Source organism: Pseudophryne corroboree, chromosome 12 (assembly GCF_028390025.1).
Source record: "Pseudophryne corroboree isolate aPseCor3 chromosome 12, aPseCor3.hap2, whole genome shotgun sequence".
NCBI classification, from domain to species: domain Eukaryota; kingdom Metazoa; phylum Chordata; class Amphibia; order Anura; family Myobatrachidae; genus Pseudophryne; species Pseudophryne corroboree.
The window spans coordinates 19,471,730-19,493,507 of NC_086455.1; the positions used below are offsets into that span (position 1 = coordinate 19,471,730).

The window sequence follows — 21,778 nt, forward strand, 5'->3', positions numbered from 1 at the left end:
GCAAAGTATCCACTACAGAGTATTTAGCATAGGCAGGTCATCTGCACCATGCGCAGGGAGCTCCGCCAGTACTCATCAGAACACAACCAATGAAATCACCAGGGGCCAGTGACATCACTAAGCGTATGCGTCTCAGTACAATTACTGCGTTCTCATGAATACTGGCTAAGCTCATGGAACGGCTGTAGGCAAAAGGAAACAATATTAGCAAAACTATTTCATGTTGGATACAACCGAGCCCCCTTTACGCCAGCTACTGTATATGAATGTGCGTTCTCAGATTTTAGAAATTCTCGGCACATACCCCAAATTGTTCTGAAACACTGGCTAAAGCGTAGACAAAACCTTGTACTCTGTCCTTGCGCATATATCAAAGCTTCCTGCAGAAAAATAACTAGGTACTTAAATGGGTATGTAGTCATTGGGGGTCGTTCAGATGTGTTTGGAGCTGCTGTGTCCATAGCAAAGTACTGATTAGCGGTACTTTGCGCATGACCCATTCTGTGCCTGCGCAAACGGCCCCTGCGACGCCGGGCGGCATCAGACTGTCCGTGATTGACAGTCTGATGCCATTAAGGGGCGACGACGGACTCCGTTTCTCCAATTGAAGGTGTGTCGCTGCCGTTGCGGGGGGTGGAAAGAGACCAGGATCTCCCGGCCTGTAAGTAATGACGCCCACCATGCGCGACCCCGTGGGTCTTGCAGCCAACCGGTGGTGTCTGAGATGATCCGATACTGAGCCCTAGGATGCAGCTTGGAAGTAATGCAGCGGAGGAGGCGTCCAGCAGCTCCAACCACATCTGAATGACCCCTCCATTATGTCAACATTCAGAATGCTGACACCGGAATGTCAACACACGTTCGACAGTGACCATGTCAATACATTTCTCCCATTAGAGTTAAGCTGTGGTTAGGGCGCTAACACTGAAGGAAACACTCCTGACATGCTGGCTGTCTACGTTATGGAGTCGATCTAATTAGCGGCGATTTACTACTGTATACGCTGCACTATAATATGCTGCACTTATGGTACCAAGAGATTACGGTACTCCATAGGGCTGCGTACATTAATCCATGACTCTTACGGCGAGATAGCGCTGTGTGGACGGTGAGTTTTGATGCTCTTGCTGGCGTTTACACTTGCGAGCAGGGCGAGTGCATTGAATTGACCCTTAAGTGCATGCTGACATGACAGACAACATTCCGGTGTCGACACTACATACAATGCCCCTAAAATGAAAGATCCCCCTAGAACTTCACAAGAACCTTTAAGCCTCTGAGAAGAGGATGATGGGAAACGCTGCAACTACCAGCACAAGGAGTGATCGTACGCCGGTGGCACAAACCAGCAAAGTACTTACCAAGTACAAAATCCTATGCCGGATTCCAGTGATATGGCAGAAGATGGAGTCATCTTTGAGCACACGGTCGCAGAGTTTGCATTCGTACATACGGACGCCATATTCATCTTCAGCATACTCGTAGATGTATTCAAGACCTGGTTGAACAGAGGAAACATTAATACAACTTGTAATATTTGACACTGGTCAGCCCAGATAAGTTTGGGCAGCTCGCTTGAGCGATCCTCAAACTGGGTGCATCAAAGCTTTCAGGTGGTCACTAAAGGGAGGACCAATGGCGCTCTGAGGGATATTGCATGTTGGGAATAGCAGGCCAACCGGAGACTAGACATTTGACCAAACCTGCCCCAAGCCTTTCTTACAAGAACATATTTACACTGAGGCCGTCATTCAAGTCGTCACCTACACAGTGGCTCTTGGTGTATAAGCTTGGCTACTGGGAGACATCACTGAAGAGCCAGAAATAGCTGTAAAAGCCCACCCTATAAACACCCGGCCTATAAACACCCGGCCTATAAACACCCGGCCTATAAACACCCGGCCTATAAACACCCGGCCTATAAACACCCGGCCTATAAACACCCGGCCTATAAACACCCGGCTGTTCACTGAGCTGAGAGCAGCAACACGATTCCATGTTATGTTATATCCCAGTGTTCAGAGCCTCTCTGTTTACCTCTATAACGCCATGTCGTCATGCCTGAGCAGTGAAGTGAACTGCACACGGACAGAAAGTCCCCGTCACCTGATCACTGAATTACAGAGCTGACTGGGCAACTCAGTCTACAGCTTTCACCTGATTGGCCGCCCTGCTCACGTCACCACCTAGGTTCGGTCGAGGTGCCTACTGGATTTTGTGGGAAGGGTGAAAACTTAAGGCCCGATTCAGATTTATTTTTTATTTTTTTTACAGGTTATCCAATATGGATCACCAGCGTAAAAAAAAAAAAAAAAAAGCCGACCTCCTGAAAACACACAGGTTCAGTGAAACCTGTGTGTTTTCGGTAGAAACAGCAACGGGGCTATTTCCGTTGATTTGGTTTCGCCCGCCTGAGGTACTGTAGTCGAAACAAAATCCCCGATAAACGCCGCGACCTGCAGTGTCCCTTGCCCGCCGCTGCAGTGGCATGCTGGGATTGCAGGGAGGCCGCCGCGACCCAGGAGCAGACACTTGGTGCTTAACCCCGGCAGGGAAGCCGGGGCAGCGCCACGAACCGAATCCCCCATCTTCCCCCGCCCCCGGGTCACTGCAGCGCTGCACCGGGAGCAGTCAGGAGCTGGCACCCTGTGCAGCATCAGGTAACCCCGGATAAGCCGCCGCTAGTGCCGGCTTATCGGGTATAATAGGATATCCCCCGGCAGGACAATTAGTCCCGGGGCTAATTGGATACCCCCCTGCACCTGCTACGTTCCCCGGTGATCAATGCTGAACAGGGGCTGTGTGAAAAAGAGGATTTTGGTACTTACCGATAAATCCATTTCTCTGAATCCTCTAGGGGACACTGGAGTTCCTTAGACATTAGGGGTGTGAAGCTTGCAACCGGAGGTGTGGCACAATCTAAAATTAGTATTGTCTGCACAGCCGGCTCCTCCCCCCTCAGTTTCTAAAATTTGACTGAGAGAATAGGACATACTATAGCACCTGGCGAGGAACCGAACCGTACAACATAGCAAACAGCATCCAAGAAACTTCTTCAACCAAAACTAACACCGTTTGTACGAACTGTGTGAACAATAACCCAAACACAGCAGGTTGACAGCACCGAGGTGGGCGTCCAGTGTCCCCTAGAGGATTCAGAGAAATGGATTTATCGGTAAGTACCAAAATCCTCTTTTCTCTTTCATCCACTAGGGGACACTGGAGTTCCTTAGACATTAGGGGACGTCCCAAAGTTATCCCCTAGGGAGGGAGTGCTGTCTGTTGCCTGTTAAACCAAACGTCTGAACTTAGAATCCTCGGACGCAAAGGTATCAAACTTGTAAAATTTTGCGAACGTGTGGGCTGAGGACCACGTCGCCGCTCTGCAAAGTTGAGTCGTAGAAACACCTCTGGCAGTCGCCCAGGAGGCACCCACCGACCGGGTAATAGGAGCACCGTCTGTACCGGAACCAGTTTACCACAGGAAACATAAGTTTGCCAAATGGCAAGTCTAATCCATCGAGACAGAGACTGCCTAGAAGCCGGCCAACCCTTTTTTGGCCCATCATATAGGACAAATAAATGGTCCGACTTCCTAAAGGACGACGTAATGTGTACGTACACCCGCAACGCTCTGACAACATTCAAGGATACATCCCCATGTGCGAGACACTGGAAAGATGGGACCACAATCGGCTGGTTTACATGAAACCCCGAAACAACCTTAGGAAGGAAATCCGCTCTTGTACAGAGTTCCGCCCGATCCTCATGAAAAATCAAAAAAGGACTCTTACACGATAAGGCTCCTAACTCAAACCCTCCTGGCCAAAGCCAAGACCAGCAATAATGTTACCTTCCAAGAGAGATATTTCAGGTCTGTTCTCGGTAACGGCTCAAAGAGTGGCGATTTAAAAAAAAAAAAAAAACTAACACCAAATTTAAATCCCATGGTGCAGTGGGAGTACGAAAAGGGGGCTGTATCCTCAGAACCCCTTGTAAAAAAGTTGGAACCTCTGGCAAGGATGCCAACCGCTGTTGAAAAAGGATGGAAAGAGCAGACACTTGAACCTTCAGAGATCCCAGCCGCAGCCCTAACTCTAGGCTGACCTGAAGGAAAAGAAAAAGTCTGGATAAGTGGAAGGTCGTCGAATTCCATCCACGTTCCTGACACTAGTCTATGTACTTCTTCCAAATTCTGTAGTAGTGCATGGCTGTGACCGGTGTCTTAGCTGCCACCATCATAGGAATGGCCCTTCTAGGTATCCCTCTGTTCCTTAAGATCTGGGTTTCAATAGCCACGCAGTTAAACGCAGCCTATTCAGGTCCGGGTGGTGAAACGGGCCTTGAGATAGCAGATCCTCTCTCTGAGGTACCGCCAAGGGTCGTCCGCTAACAATCTATGTAGATCCGAGTACCAACTCCTGCATGGCCAATCTGGTGCGATTAGAATCGCCCACACTCATTCTCGTTTCAACCTCTTCAGAACCCTCGGTATGAGTGGAAAAGGTGGGAAGATGTAAACCTTTTTGTAACATAAGGAAGTGTTAATGCGTCCACTCCTTCTGCTGCTGGAAGCCTTGTTCTGGACACATCTGGTCAGCCAATGGTTCTGCCGCGACGCCAATAGGTCGACCTGAGGTAGACCCCATCTCCTCACCACCATGTTGAAAATCCGTGGATGCAGGCACCACTCTCCCGGATGCATGTCCTGGCGACTGAGATAATCCGCCTTCCAGTTCTCCACTCCCGGAATGAACACCGCTGAGAGGATGACGTTTCGCCTTTCCGCCCACAACAAGATCCTTGTGGCTTCTTTTAATGCCATCCTGCTCTTTGTTCCCCCTTGACGGTTTATGTAAGCCGTCGTTGTGACATTGTCCGACTGTATCCGTACGTAATGACCCATGACTAGGTCTTCGGCTAAGAGAAGCGCATTGTAAACTGCTCTTAGTTCGAGAATATTTACGGGTAATCTGCTCTCCTGTAACGTCCACCTTCCTTGAAACTGACGGTCTTCGAGGACGGCACCCCAACCTCTGAGACTGGCGTTCGTTGTCAGGATCCTCCAATCCCAAATGCCAAATCTCCACCCTGCTGCGAGGTTCTTGTGTAACGACAACCATATCAAGGAGACACGTACTTGTGGTTGAAATCGGATTCTCCGATGAAGAAGCTAGTGCGAACCTGCTCCTTGACCAATAAGGTTCATCTGGAATGGCCGGGAATTTAGTGTGCCGTACTGGAGAGCTTTGAACAACGCCACCATCTTCCCGAGAAGTTGCACACAGAGGTGCAGAGAAACCGTCGGTGTCTTTAGTACCTGAGCCACTAACTTCTGTATGTCCTGGATCTTGGACTCTGACAGGAAAATTTTCAATTTCACCGTGTCCAAGATGAGACTGAATCCGCTGAGTTGGAATGAGGTTGGATTTCTGGAAGTTCACTATCCACCCGTGTTGAATGAGAAATCGTGAGATGTCTGGGCATCCTGTATCAGCTTCTCTCGAGAGGAGGCCCTGATCAGAAGATCGTCTAGATAAGGTATTATCGTGACCCCCTAATAGCTTCAGTCCTGCAACCATGACTGCCATAATCTTCGTGAAGATCCTTGGGGCTGATGATAGACCGAATGGCAGAGTTCTGAATTGGTAATGATCCCTCACCAGTGCAAACCTTAGGTAAGCCTGGTGGGGAGACCAAATAGGGATATGCAGGTATGCCTCCTTTATGTTCCAAACCTGCAATGACCTACTGGATTGATTCCATCTTGAATTTGTAAACCCTTAGAAACTGGTTTAAAACTTTTAAATTGAGTATCGGCCTGACCCTCCTGTCTGGCTTTGGCACAACAAAAAGACTGGACTAGAACCCCGTTCCTCCCTGAGAGGCGGGAACTTGAACAATGACCTCTGACCGTAGTAAGTTCTGAATTGCTGTCAGTAGTGCTTTTGCCTTCTGAGGGCACCGAGGCAAACCCGTTGTAAAAAAACTGTGAGGTCTCTCTTGGAAATCCATTTTGTACCCCTGTGAGATTATGTTGTTTATGCAAAGTTCTGGTGAGGTGATGGCTTATACGTCATGAAAACCTTCCAGACGTGCGCCCACCACGGGGGACTCCAGGTGAGCTGAGAGACCGTCTTGCCACGGTCTTGTCAGCAGGTTTCTCCTGCTTTCTGGGTGTTGTCTGTGAGCGGCCTCTACCTCTGCCCCCACGTGCCTGCGCACCGAAACCTCTTCCTCGGGTTTGAAAGGACTGAAATCTGAACAAATTAAACCTTGGACCCGACTAACCTTCATATAAGGAATAGGTAGGAATGTGGACTTCCCTGCCGTAACCTGTGCAATCCATTTGTCCAACTCAGGACCAAAATGCAGTTCACCCCCAAAGGGAATGGATTCCACCGCCTTCTTGGTGTCAGTCTCCTTGCCATTCTCCGAGTCATAAAATCCGTCTAGCCGATATGGCCGATGCGGAGATGCGCGATGCAATCCTGCGAGCATCCTTTGAGGCCTGACACAAGTATGAAGCAGATTCTCGAATGTGTTCAGCCAGTCGGGTAATCCCTTCCAAGCTATCTTCCTTCTCAATAGCCTGTACACTACGGCTAGCCCATGCTCCCATGGCCTTGTTAACCCAAGCACAGATGAGCGTAGGTCTCTGTGCCACACCTGCGGTTACAAAAATCGACTTTAAAGCCGTGTCAACCTTACGGTCTGTCCTTTCAAGTCGTTACATTAGGTATCGGTAAGATTGTCTTCTTTGACAATTTTCTAGGGAGGCATCCACAACTGGCGTAGTCTCCCATTTTTCCATTACACCCTTAGGTAAAGGGTACGTTACTTGAACCCGTTTCGGAAATTGAAAACGTTTAACAGGTTGTTTCCAAGCCAATTTGAGCTTGGAGAGATCTAGGAATGGGAAAAACAGCTGAATGCGGTTTTTGGGATTCGAATAATTTGAATTCCTCAGGTTTTAAAGTTCAGGATTTCTTTCACCGCGTCAATTTATGAATCAAGACCCGAGAATGCCGTATCCTCTTCCGGAGAATCGGCGTCTAGATTAGATTCAACTAACTCACCTTCCTCCGTCTCCATAATAAGACCCTCCTCCTCTGATAGTGGTACAACAGGAAGAGGCCTGTTAACTGCCTTACGCACATTCGTTTCTGCTTGTGCGGGCGGCGTTAACTTGATAAGAAATTCTTCCATCGTCTTAGAGAATCCCGCAGCCCATTCCGATTGCTGCTTGCGTGATTCTCCATTTCCTTGGAGATGCTGTATGCAAGGGTATTCTGCCATGACCTAGACGGAGCACTGCTCCCAGGTGGAGCGTCCTTGTCCAAGCATGAGACGCACACCCTGGAGCTGCCAACCCGCGTGTTTACAAACATAGTAGGTCTTGGCTGGTGCTTTAGACATGCTGTGCCCGCTTGTGTGGGCTTAAACCGCCTATCAGACTAATATGCAGCGCTTTCACCCTTTAAAGTAGGAAGAGAAAGACTGTATCAAGTGATGGAAGCGAAGGTCTTGGAAACGGCTGGGAAAACCTTTCCTTTCTTTGCGTAAGAATGGAAGAGGGCAAAAATAAAAATTGTTAAAAATAAATAAATAACACCAGCCTTATGCAACCCTCACCGATCCCACTGTAAATCAGCTACGATGGTAGGGTTGTTCACGTGCTTCCCAGTATTTTCGTCAGGATCTTTGTATAGAATTCCTTTGAAAATATAAACAATAACGTAGGATTATGTCTCAGGAGATCCAAATTATCTATATAAAATATCACCAGCAGAGGGAGCCGTTATAATAATAATAATAAAATCCTTGTGGATTCATTTTATTGGATACTTAAAAAGAGAGGGAGGGCTAATCCCTGCCCCTCAGATTCGGCGCCTGTATGTAATTAAAATGGTCGCCGTTGAAATATTTAGGACACTTCTATACCTAACACTAGGTATTGGAGCCCATGTAACCGTAACTCCCGCTGAGGAGTATACTATCCCCCCTATGCTGTGCCCCTACCCGTACGCGGCTCGGCATCTCCTCAGCCGCACTGACTAAACGCACTGCGGCATCAGTCGCGGGGAGAGGGACCCGCAGAGCGCGGCAGAGTCTGCGCTGTGTACAGCGGCGTCTCTCCCCGACAGTGGGCGCGTGCTACGGGACCCTTCCTGTACGGGGGGGGGGGGGGGGGGGGGCGCGGAGACACGTTCTTACCCGCAGCCGCGCTGTGTACTGCGGCGTCTTTCCCCTCCAACATGCTCACTACGGGATCCTTCTGACACGGTCCCATAGTGGCGCATCCAAAGAAGTTTACAAGGGGGGGGGGGGGGGGGGGAAGACGAGACCTGCAGAGCCTGTCCTAACTTCAGCTGCGCTTTCTCTCCCCCCAGCGGCTGTACTAGACCGGGAGACCTACTGCTTTCCCACATTAAGATTAACCATTTAAACTAGGGCCCTTAGTAACAACCAGTACTCACTCTGCTGGGAGGATCTCCAGTCGAGAGATGCAGGTCCCTTCAATAGGGATCTTTGTCTCTCACTAATTTGGGCTTTTGTCTCCCTTTTCATTAGGGTGACGCAGCCATTATCAAGGAAAAACAAATAAAAATATTTAGTCAGGAGCTGAGTTGCTCCACGTGCTACTCCTCCAGCACAATTTTCAAAACTGAGGGAGGAGGGATGTGAAGGGGGAGGAGCCGGCTGTGCAGACAATACTAATTTTAGATTGTGCCACACCTCCGGTTGCAAGCTTCACACCCCTACTGTATAGGACTCCAGTGTCCCCTAGTGGATGAAAGAGAAATAAAAGAAAATACCCACAAGTGACATCAGGATAGCGATACACCTCTCTGGAACACATAACTGTTGCAGGGCATAAGGGAAGTCCGTCATACCCTAACACTAAACACAATGTCAGCTTTGTATGCAAGCTTTCAGCATTCTTTCCCTCATTCGATTCCCATGGCCAGCTCCGGCCACAGCTGTCCAACCCGTATACCTCCCACCGATCTGCTGGACAGGGCACTCCTCAGGCTCCACCCATAAGCGACAGTCCTATAACATGGGGCTTCTGAGCACAGATGAATGGGGAGGGGGCAGAACCTGTGGTGGAAGAAGGCATCAGGCACGGGTAATAAAAGCCCACCCAGGACATCATAGGTTGCCATGAACAAAACCCATGATTGGAAATACTTACGCAGTTAGTAAATGAATATTCTTACAGTGGGTTATAGGAATCTGTATTAATACTATAAGGACGTACCTGGTCTGAGTGCCACCATTGCTGGATGGTGTCGGTGGAAGAGAAGGAGCATATCCAATGGATAAGAGCGAAGCGGAGACATTTTCCAAAAGTGGGTTAATAAGAAGACATGACAGAGCCCTCCCCCCATCCTGTACTAGAAGGATATTGTTCCCCCCATTTACCTGGCATTGTCTCCTAGGAGCAGCTTCTTACCACGCTGCAGGGTGCTGAAGTGGCAGTGAGATGCCACCTCCTCTATAGCCAAACCCAACCAGTGGCATCCTTTCCCCATGAAACATGACAACGCTAGCTGGAATAAATGAGAGGGGTAAAGGTCCCTGATTTGGGGGGGAGGGGGGTTGGGGACTGACCGGGCATTACTGTTCCCCCTGGTCTATTCAACCTGGGGACAATTGCTTTTTTACCAACATCGGCACAGGCACAGTTGGTGCCCATCCATAGGTTTTGCTTTGGGAGGGTGTTCTTACAAATTCAAGGGTTCCCCACTGGCTGGTCAGGGAGCAGGATCCCGAACTTCTATCCATGGGACCTGTGGCCAGAAGTTTCCCAACCTATATGCGCATACCCGATCTTAGACCAATATTTACCATACGCAGTCGTGCATGGCGTACTCATGATACAAAATAAACAAAAGGTCCATAATCTAGGGAGATCCTGATTGCGCTGCAGCACCCAGGAATCCTGCCACCAAATACCCACAGTAAGGTCCGGACGGGCAGAGCTGGAGTGACCTTTTCCTGAGGACTTCCCGGTATAGACCTCCCCCCAGATAAAGAGATGCACCCTTGCCACTTTTTGAAATAAAAAGCGATGGTGGTTTCTACCATTCAGGACCGGACAGGATGTCACAAGATACACGTGTACAGAATAACGTTCCAGTCTGATACATGAGCCCAGGGATATTTCCTATCTTACCGATTATAGGTTCCTTCTTTCCGGATGCTTGGATTTTCTCGTCCAGAGTTTTATACTGTTCCGTATAAGACAACTGTGTTCGTATCACACCCTGTATAACCAATCAGAGTTATTACATCAAGCGGTTTCCATCTAACAGCCACAACCCATGAGTGTACGCTTCAGTCTGGCTATAATGAATGTTATTCTTATAATCTGCTCCATCTGTGCACATACAGTGCATCCGGAAAGTATTCACAGAGCTTCACTTTTCCCACATTTTGTTATGTTACAGCCTTATTCCAAAATGGAGTAAATTCAGGTTTTCCCTCAAAATTCAACACACAATACCCCATAATGACAAACGTGTAAAAACTTTTTTAAAATTTTTTGCAAATTTATTAAAAATAAAAACTAAGAAATCACATGTAATTAAGTATTCACAGCCTTTGCCATGAAGCTCAAAATTGAGCTCAGGTGCATCCTGTTTCCACTGATCATCCTTGAGATGTTCCTACAGCTTAATAAGAGTCCACCTGTAGTAAATTCAGTTGATTGGACATGATTTGGAAAGGCACACACCTGTCTATATAAGGTCCCACACTTGACAGTGCATGTCTGAGCACAAACCAAGCATGAAGTCAAAGGAATTGTCTGTAGACCTCCGAGACAGGATTGTTTCGAGGCACAAATCTGGGGAACACTTTCCGGATGCACTGTACAATGCATTTCACAAATAGTGACGTCATATAGAGAGGGGAAAAAGGGGACTTATGGACTTACCATGTGTGACGGACACCTTTACCCCAATCGGCACATGTTGCGGGAACTGTTGTATGTACCTATTTCTATCTACATTGCAGGCACTTGGAAATGTGAATATGAATGTATATATATTTTCTGGGTTTCAAAACTGAATGTACTTACCCCAGCAATCTAATGGGGTTTGTGCGTGAATCCAGTGGCATTAAACCTCTGTTGCCAATTCCAATTCACAAGAACCAGGGCCACAGCGGTGCTGGAGAGTTGCTGCCTCCAGTTGTAGGGTAATGGCCGTGGTCCTTTGCTGAGGTCCTGAGTTCGGGGACCACCGAGCAGTCGCTCTAGAGAGGCTTTCAGTTTCCTAGGCGGAGCATTGCAGGGGCGTGGCTTCTAAACGGGGAGGAGCGGTGCGGCACGAAAGGGGGCGTAATGTCACACGCAGCCACAGCGATCAGAAAGATGGCGGAGGGCCTCATGCGGGTGCTGGCAGGAGGCAACCCTAGTTTCTGCGATCAAGCAAAAATTGCGTTGCGATCGCAATTTCTGCTTGATCAAGGGGAGAGGGGGGGGGAGGCGGACCCCGCCATGCATTCACATGGATTGCAAATTCTGCTACTTAGCAGAGTTTGCAATCCAACCTGAATCAGGCCCAATGTTCTTGAAGGCACCACAGCGCCGGCACCATTACATCGTCCCTGATAAAACGCTAATTACAGTATTCTGACGCAGTCAGCAGTACAGATGTGGACTCGTACACCATATGGAGCGAGAACCCCGGCGTGACGGAGCCCTCACTTCTTAAAATTGTGCATCTTATTCGTATCGCAAATGCAGCGAAACCTCGCTCAGTGCACCAGACCCTGGGCTGCGACTTTAACCGCTTGGGAATAAGTGCTAATCGCGTACAAAGCCAATAACGTGCACTGGAACAGGACGTGGGAGAAAGCGGTGTCATCGCAGCACTGTGTATACAGGGTCAGACTCAAGCGCACACAGAAGTGTCGCACAACACATTGATCAGCGTAACATAGCAGTGTAGTTATGTGAGGGTTTTTATTCACGCCTCGGACGGCGAGAGAGGACACAAACGTATAACTGTACACAGATAACAAATGGAGAATAGATCAGCGCTCAGTCCTGTTCCAGCATAAATAAATGTCCAAATATAACCTTTCATGAATAGTCCTTTGCAATCGGTGAACAGCTGGTTAACGTCTGTTTGTATGACCACGATCTTCTGTCACATCGTCCTTTTCCAACGCACGTTGGTGTAATCGCTTAATTATAAACGTACTACACTATGTATTTTGTATTTGGTTTCTTTTTGAGGTTTCTCTCATACTGAAGGAATCATATGGTCATAGGAAGTTAACCAGCTGTTCACCGATTGCAAAGGACTATTCATAAAAGGTTTTATTTGGACATTTATTTATGTTGGAACAGGACTGAGCGCTAATCTGTACGCCATTTCTTATCTGTTTGCATGTACAGGGGGATTTGGTGGTCCTTTTGTGTATAGAGCTGCATGGGTCCTTTTTTGCGCCTTGCGACTGTTCTTTTTCTTTGTTCCAGTATAACTGAACACATGTTCCTATCACACTATGCTCGCAGTTATACTGCCGAGTGCATTAAAATGCTTCAATTAGTGTTGACATCATGGTGCCGGGACTGCAATGTTCTTGTTGACACAATGGGGGTCATTCTGAGTTGATCGTAGCTGTGCTAAATTCAGAGATCAGTCACACTGACATGTGGGGGGGACGCCCAGCACAGAGCTAGTTCGCCCCGCATATCAGTCCGGCCCCCCCAGCAGAAGTGCAAAGGAATCGCCCAGTGGCGATGCCTTTGCTCTTCAAGAGTAGCTCCCGGCCAGCACAGCTTCAGCGTGCTGGCCGGGAGCTACTCATCGCTCCCCGGCCCGCAGCGGCTGCGTGTGACGTCACGCAGCCACTGTGGCCCAAAGGTGTGGCCGGACCGCTCCCACGGAACGGTGGGCAAACGCCACTGTTCCGCCCCCTCCCGCCCAGCGATCGCCTCTGCCTGTCAATCAGGCAGAGGCGATCGCTGCCCTGCTACAACCTTCGGCCGTCTGGCATGCGCCGGCGCATGCGCAGTAGGGACCCGTTCGCTCGGCTGCGACAAAAAGCAGTGATTGAATGGGTAAGAATGACCCCCAATGTACCCAAACCAGGAATTCAGCAGAGGTATCAGAAACCCTCCTGCCTCAGGCCTGACTACTGTAGGGATGGCCATCGACCATCAATGATTCGAAATCATTGATGGTTTATGGCCGATGTCAAATACTTTTACCATTGATGGGGGAGGGAGAACCAGATGGTTTCCCGCCATCGATGGTTCAGTGTTACTGAATAGTTTTTTGGGGTTTTTTCTCTCAAAGTGTCAGGTTACGGAGCTTAGCTCTGCCCCCTGACACCCACGAAGCCACGCCCCTGGGCTCTGATTGGCCGCATTTCCTTACACAGTAATGCAGGGATGACCATCGATGGGTAAAACCATTGATGGTTCCCTTCCTGATGGTTTTACACCATCGAGGTTATCAATGGTGACTACAGGATTTCTAGAATTCATCAGAGGTGGTGCTAGACTCGTGGCCTAGAAGTTAGAATGGGTGGAAGATATTAAATCTCCAACCCCAGACTCAGTGGTGCCAGCATGGAGAGGGGGACTAGATGCTACCACCCCTGACCTGACTGCGTGGGGCACAAGGAGGAGATCTGCACCGTCACCAGTCACCGAGTGGAGGAAACAGCATGAGCCCAACTCACCCTCACTCCAGAGAATCAATTGGGACTGGTTAAAAAAAAAAGACAGGGGGCTGGTTTACCCCCTGCCAGCATATAGTGTACCAGCAGCAGAAGATACATTTCTGGCAGCCCATAAAATGTGTTATACACTACCTTAATTGTTAGGGTGTAATGGAAAGTTTCACCTTTAGACAAAAGACATGCTGTGCACCTGTAAAACACGCGTTTTCCTGTGACCCAGAGATAAGAGCTAACACCCCAATATATCCACCGGCTGTTCTGGGTTTAGCCGAGCACCCAGCACTGTCAATAATCTGGCCAACGTCCTGTCAAGGTCAGGACGGTCCAGCAAAAAGGTGCTACAGGCGTTACCCACACCTCCCAGAAGCAAGCGCCAGTAAAGGAGCCCGGTGGTGGGAGAAGAAACTTCTCTCCTACATCTGGATGTATCAATTCGGTGTGCAGCTGATACAGCTGGGATGCATCTGGTTTGGCCGAAACAGCAACCAATAGGATTGGGCAATAGCAGCAGCAGTTTCGCTGTACCCCATACCATATGTATACCACTGGTGACAGAGTAAGCTCATCCAGTCATTCCATTAGGGACGTTTCTCAAAGGCTATCGGAGAACAAGAATGGACTTCTCCTCCTCCCTATAACCGCCCTGCTCCGGCTTCACTTCACTATTAGCCCAACAAGGACATAAAAAAACAACAGCGACACTCACACTCTTGGGTAAGCGGTATGTACAGCTTTTAAGAGAGATTTCAAAGTACATTTTACTTCAACTTCCAGAAGAAACAGTATAGTGTAAGAGGAGGGAAGGAATGCCTTACGCTGGACAGCTACCTGCAGGATATTCCTACCCAAGAAGCAGCAATGCCCACTCTGAAGACTAGATAGCTGATCTACTAACCTTGTCTGGCGATGGCCCATGACGCCCTGCCCTAAGAACTGGCTACCCTGAGGAGATAGCACAAAGGGGCCCAACTGTCCCTCCTGTATTCAGGCACCGACATAACTGGAATCACCAAGGGGGGGATGCCTAGCGCCCACTGTTCTTAGATATGGATTACAATGACTGTGGACACACCCTCATCCAGGGATAAAAGAGGCTCTCTCTACAACACCCTTATAATAACGGCCCATTTTCAACCAATGGCCTAGCGACAGATCTGAGAGGATGAACCGTCTCCATGCCGGCTGTATCTCCGCTGCGCTATATAAATGAGACTCATTAATCCTACTCTCTTTCAGCGCCTAGAAATTCTACTAGCGTCCTGGAGCTGCCGATATACAGGCTACTGCTGTCTTGTAGAAGTGCAGAAGAAGCGTTCCACACTGTTGTGTGTTCCATTGTTCAAGTCACAACCTCTCCAATAAGCACAGACCTGATGGACCTGTCCATCCTGCCTGGGATAGTCTCTAGGTGATTTGGAAGGTGTACGCTTCAAGTCCAACCCATACCCTAGATGGCCATAGGTTTACAAGGCTCGGAATGGTGGGGTGGGGACAACTACCATGCTAGGTGGGTGGGATGTGCTGAGTAATGAACAACATCTGCCATGCTCTAAAATACAGGTGAGGCTTACCCTTTGACCCTTAAAATCAGGATTTTGGTACTTACCGATAAATCCCTTTCTCCGATTCCACAGGGGCCACTGGAGTGTAGTTACAATGGGGAGATAGTAGGTGGTATTGGTAGCTGGCACTTTAAAAATTCTCACACTGTGGCTAGCTCCTCCCCTACTATCTCCCCTCCAAGCCAGTCTACGTTAAACTGTGCCCGAGGAGAGCTGTAATAAACAAACCGTAAGGTAGAGGAGGTTAACGACGCCCTGTAAACCAGGCGAACACAAACTAAACCTGGAACAGAACCTGACAAAAAACCAGGCTAGCCTGAACCCAACAAGCAGTCATATGGTGATCTGCAATCGTTAATCAAACAAAAATCAGGAGAAACAGCGCTGGGCGGGCGTCCAGTGGCCCCTGTGGAATCGGAGAAAGGGATTTATCGGTAAGTACCAAAATCCTGATTTCTCCTTCATCCACTAGGGGCCACTGGAGTGTAGTTACAATGGGGACGTCCCAGAGCTCCCAAAAAACGGGTGGGAAAGCGCTGAGAGTCCTGTAAAAACTGCTCGGCCAAACAGTGATGCAGAGGCCGTAAAAGTGTCAAACTTGTAGAATTTGACAAAACGAATGTCGGTTTGACCAAGTAGCCGCCCGACAAAATATTCATGGAGACCCCGCGGGCGGCTGCCCACGAAGGTCTTACAATGCGCGTAAAGCGCGCTGAAATGGAAAACGGAGGTTCCCTAGTAACCGCCAAGAAGACTGTCTGATGATCAGATGTATCCAACTGTCCAGCATATGCTGGGGCCCCGGCTATTTAGTACGGGAGCATCGTCCAGAGCAAAGAAGAAAAAACACTTCATCGAATAGCCTGAGACCTCTGTAGAGAGAGTTGACGAGCCCTGACAACATTCAGAGAGGATTGAAAACCACTAGTGTCAGATTTATATGAAAAATGGACCTCCCCTCTGGAAGAAACGACCGCTGAGGCCGAAGCACAGCCCGGGGAGTTGCCAATAGAGTACTCCCTGAACAAGAGGCCGAACTTACGGCCGCTAGGCTAATCTCATTTGGAAGAAAAGCGAAAAAGGCAGAGACCTAAAATTCCGGTCAGTGTGGTTTGAAGCGCAGCGGAGCAAAAAACCTCCCAGAGAAACCAAAGATGAATGGTAACTGGAAGAAGGGGGAAAAAACCCCTTTTATCTTCATTATGTTCCATAAAGTTTTCCCAAAGTGGCAAAAGCGAGAAGAGGTAATAGACTTCTGAAATCGGAGCCCAGTAGGCCTAACCGAACTAGGGAACTCCTCCCTTCTGAGGTCTCGTGAACAGTCACACGGGTAACCGAAACCAGTGTAAAATTGAACAAGGAGAAAAAAGGAGCCTGTTGAAGTAGACAGTCCAGTCGAGGTAGGAGCCAAGGCTCCTCTACTGACAACAGGCGTATCTGTATCTTCAAGTCATGCGTGGCCCAACCAGCGCCACCGAGAGGACTAGCACGCATAATCCCCTCCTGTGTTACTGAACATGAAGTAGAAATAGAAAAGGAGGCAGGATAGAATAACCAGAAAACTCCCCGGAGCCCTGAGGGCCTCCACGGCTACTGCCGTCCGAGAGTAATAAAGGGTTAAAGAGTCAGTCAGAACGCCCTGAGGTCGATCCGAAATCTCCGCCCACAGCGGACCAGCTGACAAAACTCCGGGGCATGTTCCCTCACCCAGGAGTCTGACCTGGTGGCTTGATCTGGAAACAAGATTGTTGTCCCCCGTTCCGAGAGGAATGGAGGCGACCACTCATTACGTCGCAACTTGACTGAAGAAATAGAGTCTCAGGTGCCGAGGAATGAAAAAAACCTCTGACGGACCGTGTTGAGAAACGTCTATGCGGAGCATAAATTGGATCTGTGTCGAATCAGAAGCTCGTGGATCCTCCGGATATTCAGAAGCCACCTAATGTACAGAGTGGGATAGTAGCAGTAAATTGTCCCATTAGGGAACCAACGTCACCCACTGCCCTTGAAAAAGAGTTATTCTGTTATCTTCCTAAACTCTGTGGGAGCGGAAGAGAGAAGAGTAAAGGACTTACAGTGAAAATGAGAATCCTGTTAAGGGGGAATCTGAGAAAAGCCTGTCCAACGGAAATCAGTAAACAGGCATCTCTGAAGACAAGGGACACATAAAACTCCCTTTCTTGTTTAAACTAGCAATCACAGACTAAAAGGATTGTAAGGCCAGAATAGGCCTGTCCGAGCCACTTGGCTTCGGAACGTGAAAAGAAAACAAAGGCCTGAGAACTGTCCTAATTCAAATGATATGTGAAAAACAGGGATCAACACCCTTTGCGGTTAGAAACCTATGGAGCGCAGCCTGCAGTATGACTCTCTTGTCAACGTAAATCAGCCGACCTATGCCGAGGGACTCCTGAGACGGTTGTAACCGCCCAAGCCTTCTCCCATCGACCTGCGCCTACCCTGGGACCCTGCCGGTGTAATGGGTGTATAGGATGACATAAAATCAGACTGGACTGAGGATGTTGAACCTCTGCTTCAGCCTTTTTACCCTGAGAACCCCTGGCGACGAAGATATCACCCGTGTGGAGTCAAAAACCTGAAAGGGCACGAAAAAATCTAAAGGGAAGACCAGTAAAGGTCTGTCTTGGAGCTGGGGCAGTAGTAGGAGAAATCAAAGTGGACCTACCTCCATTGGTTCAAGAAATCCTGCAGAAAGTTCCTTCCCCAGAACCATCTGCCCCGTAGGATTTCATGTTTACTTGTCACTGTCGCAGCCCCAGAGGTCGTCGGGTTAAGACAGCCCAAGCGAAGATGCAGGGTCCGAGTCTGTAGACATGGAGACCTCCAAGGAACATAAAGCAGAATCGTGATTCTGACCTGTATCAAAGTATCAATTGATCCTGATGCGAAGCATCCTGTAACCTAGAGGACAATTGTTCCCCAACCTACCTGCTCCGGATACGGTAGAACCATGCTGCCGCATATGTCGATGGATCCCTGAGCAAGGTTGCCTCAGGAAAACGGCGGCTTGATGGACCGGCGATACACCGAGGTGTATACCCTAGAGAGGTTCTGATACCATCTCCTGCCATCTGCGGGGAAAAGATAGGAAAACAAACCTTGTTTGATACCTGATATTGTGTATTCGGGTGTCTGTCGGCCGCCTACCGGAGCCTGCCCAGCTCATCCGAAACTGAACCAGTCGCTGTCATTTTCGTCAATGGCGTGGAACCCTGATGGACTTGACGTGTCCTCCTCCTTTACCTGCAGTATCAGATGAACTGCTGTATTATGTACCTGTATATTCTGAGACACTGGTTCAGATCCACAGAAAACAGACATCAGTAATGCATGGAATGTTAGCAAAGTTTCTTTTTGGAAAGGTGTGTTTGGTCCCGCTGTGATTTGATCCTGTGACCTTGGAAACCAAAGTCCAAGGGCTTACCTGATGAGTTATTGTCTGGTTAATAGTGACATTACCTGCATCATTGATCAAACAGGGGTGTGCAGGTGCGTGGAGGGCGAAGCAGATGGCTCCGCCGCATACTTCACACCTAAGAGGGAATTCTTCGACTATCCCAGGAGAGACAAACGAAAGGAGAAAAGGTGGGTTAAATAAACAGAGCCCTACGTAAGGTGTGCACTATAATGTGTAGTGACCGATACGATTAAAATAAACTTTCTGGAGCAGCGGAGACCTGAACCAGCAACGCTGCGCTGTGGGACAGGAGTCTTAGCCCTAGGCTATAGGAGTTCTCCTTAAAGTTTTGTTTGGATTCAAACCCCTGTTCAGATACCCGCTACTAGCGTACTGAGCCGCAGCGCTATTTGTCTGATGCCTTACACGCATTCCACAATTACAAATAGCATTAGTAACTAGTGACAACAAGGAATAATAAAGGGAAGGCAACACCCCGCCCTGTATTTAGTGTACCGCTAATTAAGGTGCACCAGATGTTTCTCTGAGGTTCCGCTGGCTTTTCAAAATGGTGACCAGCCTGTGAGAAAGATGGGGGAAAATGTTATGTGCAAGATGTTGTTATTAGAAAACATTGCGGAAGTAGCCTACTGCACCTGGTATTCCCAGGCGGTCTCCCATCCAAGTACTAACCGGGCCTGACCCTGCTTAGTTTCCGAGATCAGACGAGATCGGGCGTGTTCAGGGTGGTGTGGCCGTAGGCTTTTATCCCCTATATCTGGTATTTTATGGATTTATCTATATACATACCTACACGCACTTAAATATATATATCTATATATATACATGCACAAACATAACTATATATGTATATATACACACACACCGTAGGTAAATAAATACTGCACAGTAGATCCTTTTAATTATTATTGAGCTGAGTCCCAGCTACTGTAATAGAGCAGGTTCCCTGATTTGCAAGTAGGAAAATGCTGGGTAGAGGACTCTACTGCAGGAGGAATGTATCTATATTTCAGCAGCCTGAAGTATCGAAAAGTTACAAATCCCAGAGCTGTTGCCTAGCGACGGGGAGACCTGGGAGCCCGCTGAGTAAAGCGGGTTAACTGTTAATATACCTGGGACTTTATTTGTATTTGTCTCTGAGTATGCAAGATTAGCCCACTGGGCTATAGGAGACACTGCAAATATGAAGCCAGGTCTGTGCAGGGAGGAAATGGCCGCCAGAGTGAAACTCCTCTGGGCTATGCGATAAAATCTATATAGTGGATAACTGGATTAGTGCTGAGCCACTCTGACTATATCACATTCTCCTCAGCACCATGTGCATTAAACTCACATAAATGCCTATTACACTATAACAGTGGCCGGGGAGCGGAGAATGCTGAGCCCGCTGTACAGAGCAGGAGTTAGCTCCGCCCCCCGGCTATGGCGCCTTATTGCAAAACTAAGCGGGAAGCGAGCTGTACCCTCCGCTGGGCCTGCGAGTCACCGCCGGGGAGCGCTGAGCCCGCTATACAGCGCTAGTAGAGCCCTGTATCTGCTAGCCGCCGCCGGGGAGTGTTGCGCTGAACAGAGCGCGAGTCGCCGCCTGGGAGCAGGGAGCGCTGAGCTCGCTCTACAGAGCGGGACTTAGCTCCGCCCCCTCCGTACAAGGCGCCAAATTTAAACATTGCTTTGCGCTCGAGCGGGATCCCTGTGCCGGCTCTGTGAGTCGCGCTGAGTGGGGATCTGTGCGGGGGGTGCGGGGAGCTGGGGGAGCAGAGGGTTATCAGAATGACACACACCCGTTTTTCAGTCAGGGTTGTATAAACACATACTCAGCCTCCCCCAATCATCCTGTCTGTTTCTCCATGAGGAGGACAGGTAAGGATACAATAAAGTACATTACAGCCCCAGAGAGCCCTTCTGGAGTGGGTTGTACAACAATAAACAGTGCATTGCTCTAAAAACATACATAGCCACCACAAATAAAGTATACTTCACTCACCACTGTGTTCTTGGTGGATCGGCCCCGACACACGCCGCACGCAGCGGCGTCCAGCCGGAATCTTCTGTGGTGGGGTGGTCCCGACACAAGCCGCACGCAGCGGTGTCCGACCATTTTTTGATACTCACCGCTGCCATGCTGCCGGAATCTTCTGCTGGATGGAGTGGCCGCGACACGCGCCGCACGCAGCGGTGTCCGCCAACTCAGGAGAGCTCAGTGTCTCCCTCAGCCGGGGCCCATCCCTAGCCGCACGCAGCTGCGATGGGACCCCGCCGGCAGCTCCCACGGTGCAGACTGGCAGTGGCAGAGCTGCCAGTCTGTGAGTGTGTGTAAGAAAAATAAAATAATAAAGAAAAAAGAAGAAAATTCTTCAGCTAAACCCAAGTGAACCAGCTACCTCGGGCACTTAACTAAGACTGGCTTGGAGGGGAGATAGTAGGGGAGGAGCTAGCCACAGTGTGAGAATTTTTAAAGTGCCAGCTACCAATACCACCTACTATCTCCCCATTGTAACTACACTCCAGTGGCCCCTAGTGGATGAAGGAGAAAGGTGCTAATAAATATATATCTATTGGAAACAGAAGTGAGAAAGGAGCAGACAATTGATAAGGAGGAGGTGGAGACAGTGCCATGGATCATGGGAGTAATACATAACCCACTGCATGACGGAAGAACAGGATCTATTCATATTAAACATTATTACTCAGAAGGCAGCTCATTTATGAGGAAATAGGCCGCCTGACTCACAGTTCATCGTACCGATGCTTTGTGGATCTTGAGATTTGGTAGGTCCCCAGGTTCCTGACAATCGTTTACAGAATTTCGTGCCCCAGTGAGAGATCTATTCATGCCCCTGAGTTGGAGGACTACCTAACTTGGGGTCTCACTAAACGCACTGAACGGCGCTATGGAAAACATTTCATTACAATTTACCAAATTCCCCCCAAAACCATATCACTGCTCCCTGTACTCCACATTGTAATATTGATGTAGGTTAGGGATAGGGATGGCCACCGACCACCGATAGTTAACCACTGATGTTAGATGGGTTTTACCATCAATGGCAGAGATCCAATGGTTCTC

At 48.9% G+C, this 21,778-nt stretch overlaps 1 protein-coding gene and 1 non-coding gene across 9 annotated transcripts in view; both read right to left on the reverse strand.

Moving 5' to 3' along the window:
* The window catches only part of LOC134980355 (serine/arginine repetitive matrix protein 2-like), a 102,398-nt gene that overhangs the window by 70,549 nt on the left and 10,071 nt on the right, over nucleotides 1-21,778 (reverse strand). For 7 of the 8 annotated variants that reach the window (XM_063947148.1, XM_063947152.1, XM_063947149.1 and 4 more), the window contains exons 4-5: nucleotides 10,184-10,274; nucleotides 1,362-1,498 (exon numbers count right to left, since the gene is read on the reverse strand). In XM_063947148.1, the coding sequence (XP_063803218.1) occupies nucleotides 1,362-1,498; nucleotides 10,184-10,274 (228 nt within the window). The remainder of the gene's footprint in view (nucleotides 1-1,361; nucleotides 1,499-10,183; nucleotides 10,275-21,778) is intronic. The other variant, XM_063947153.1, reaches the window with a different exon arrangement.
* LOC134981519 (5S ribosomal RNA) lies at nucleotides 19,335-19,453 on the reverse strand. Its single transcript, XR_010190662.1, has one exon. It is a non-coding gene; the product is annotated as a 5S ribosomal RNA (ribosomal RNA).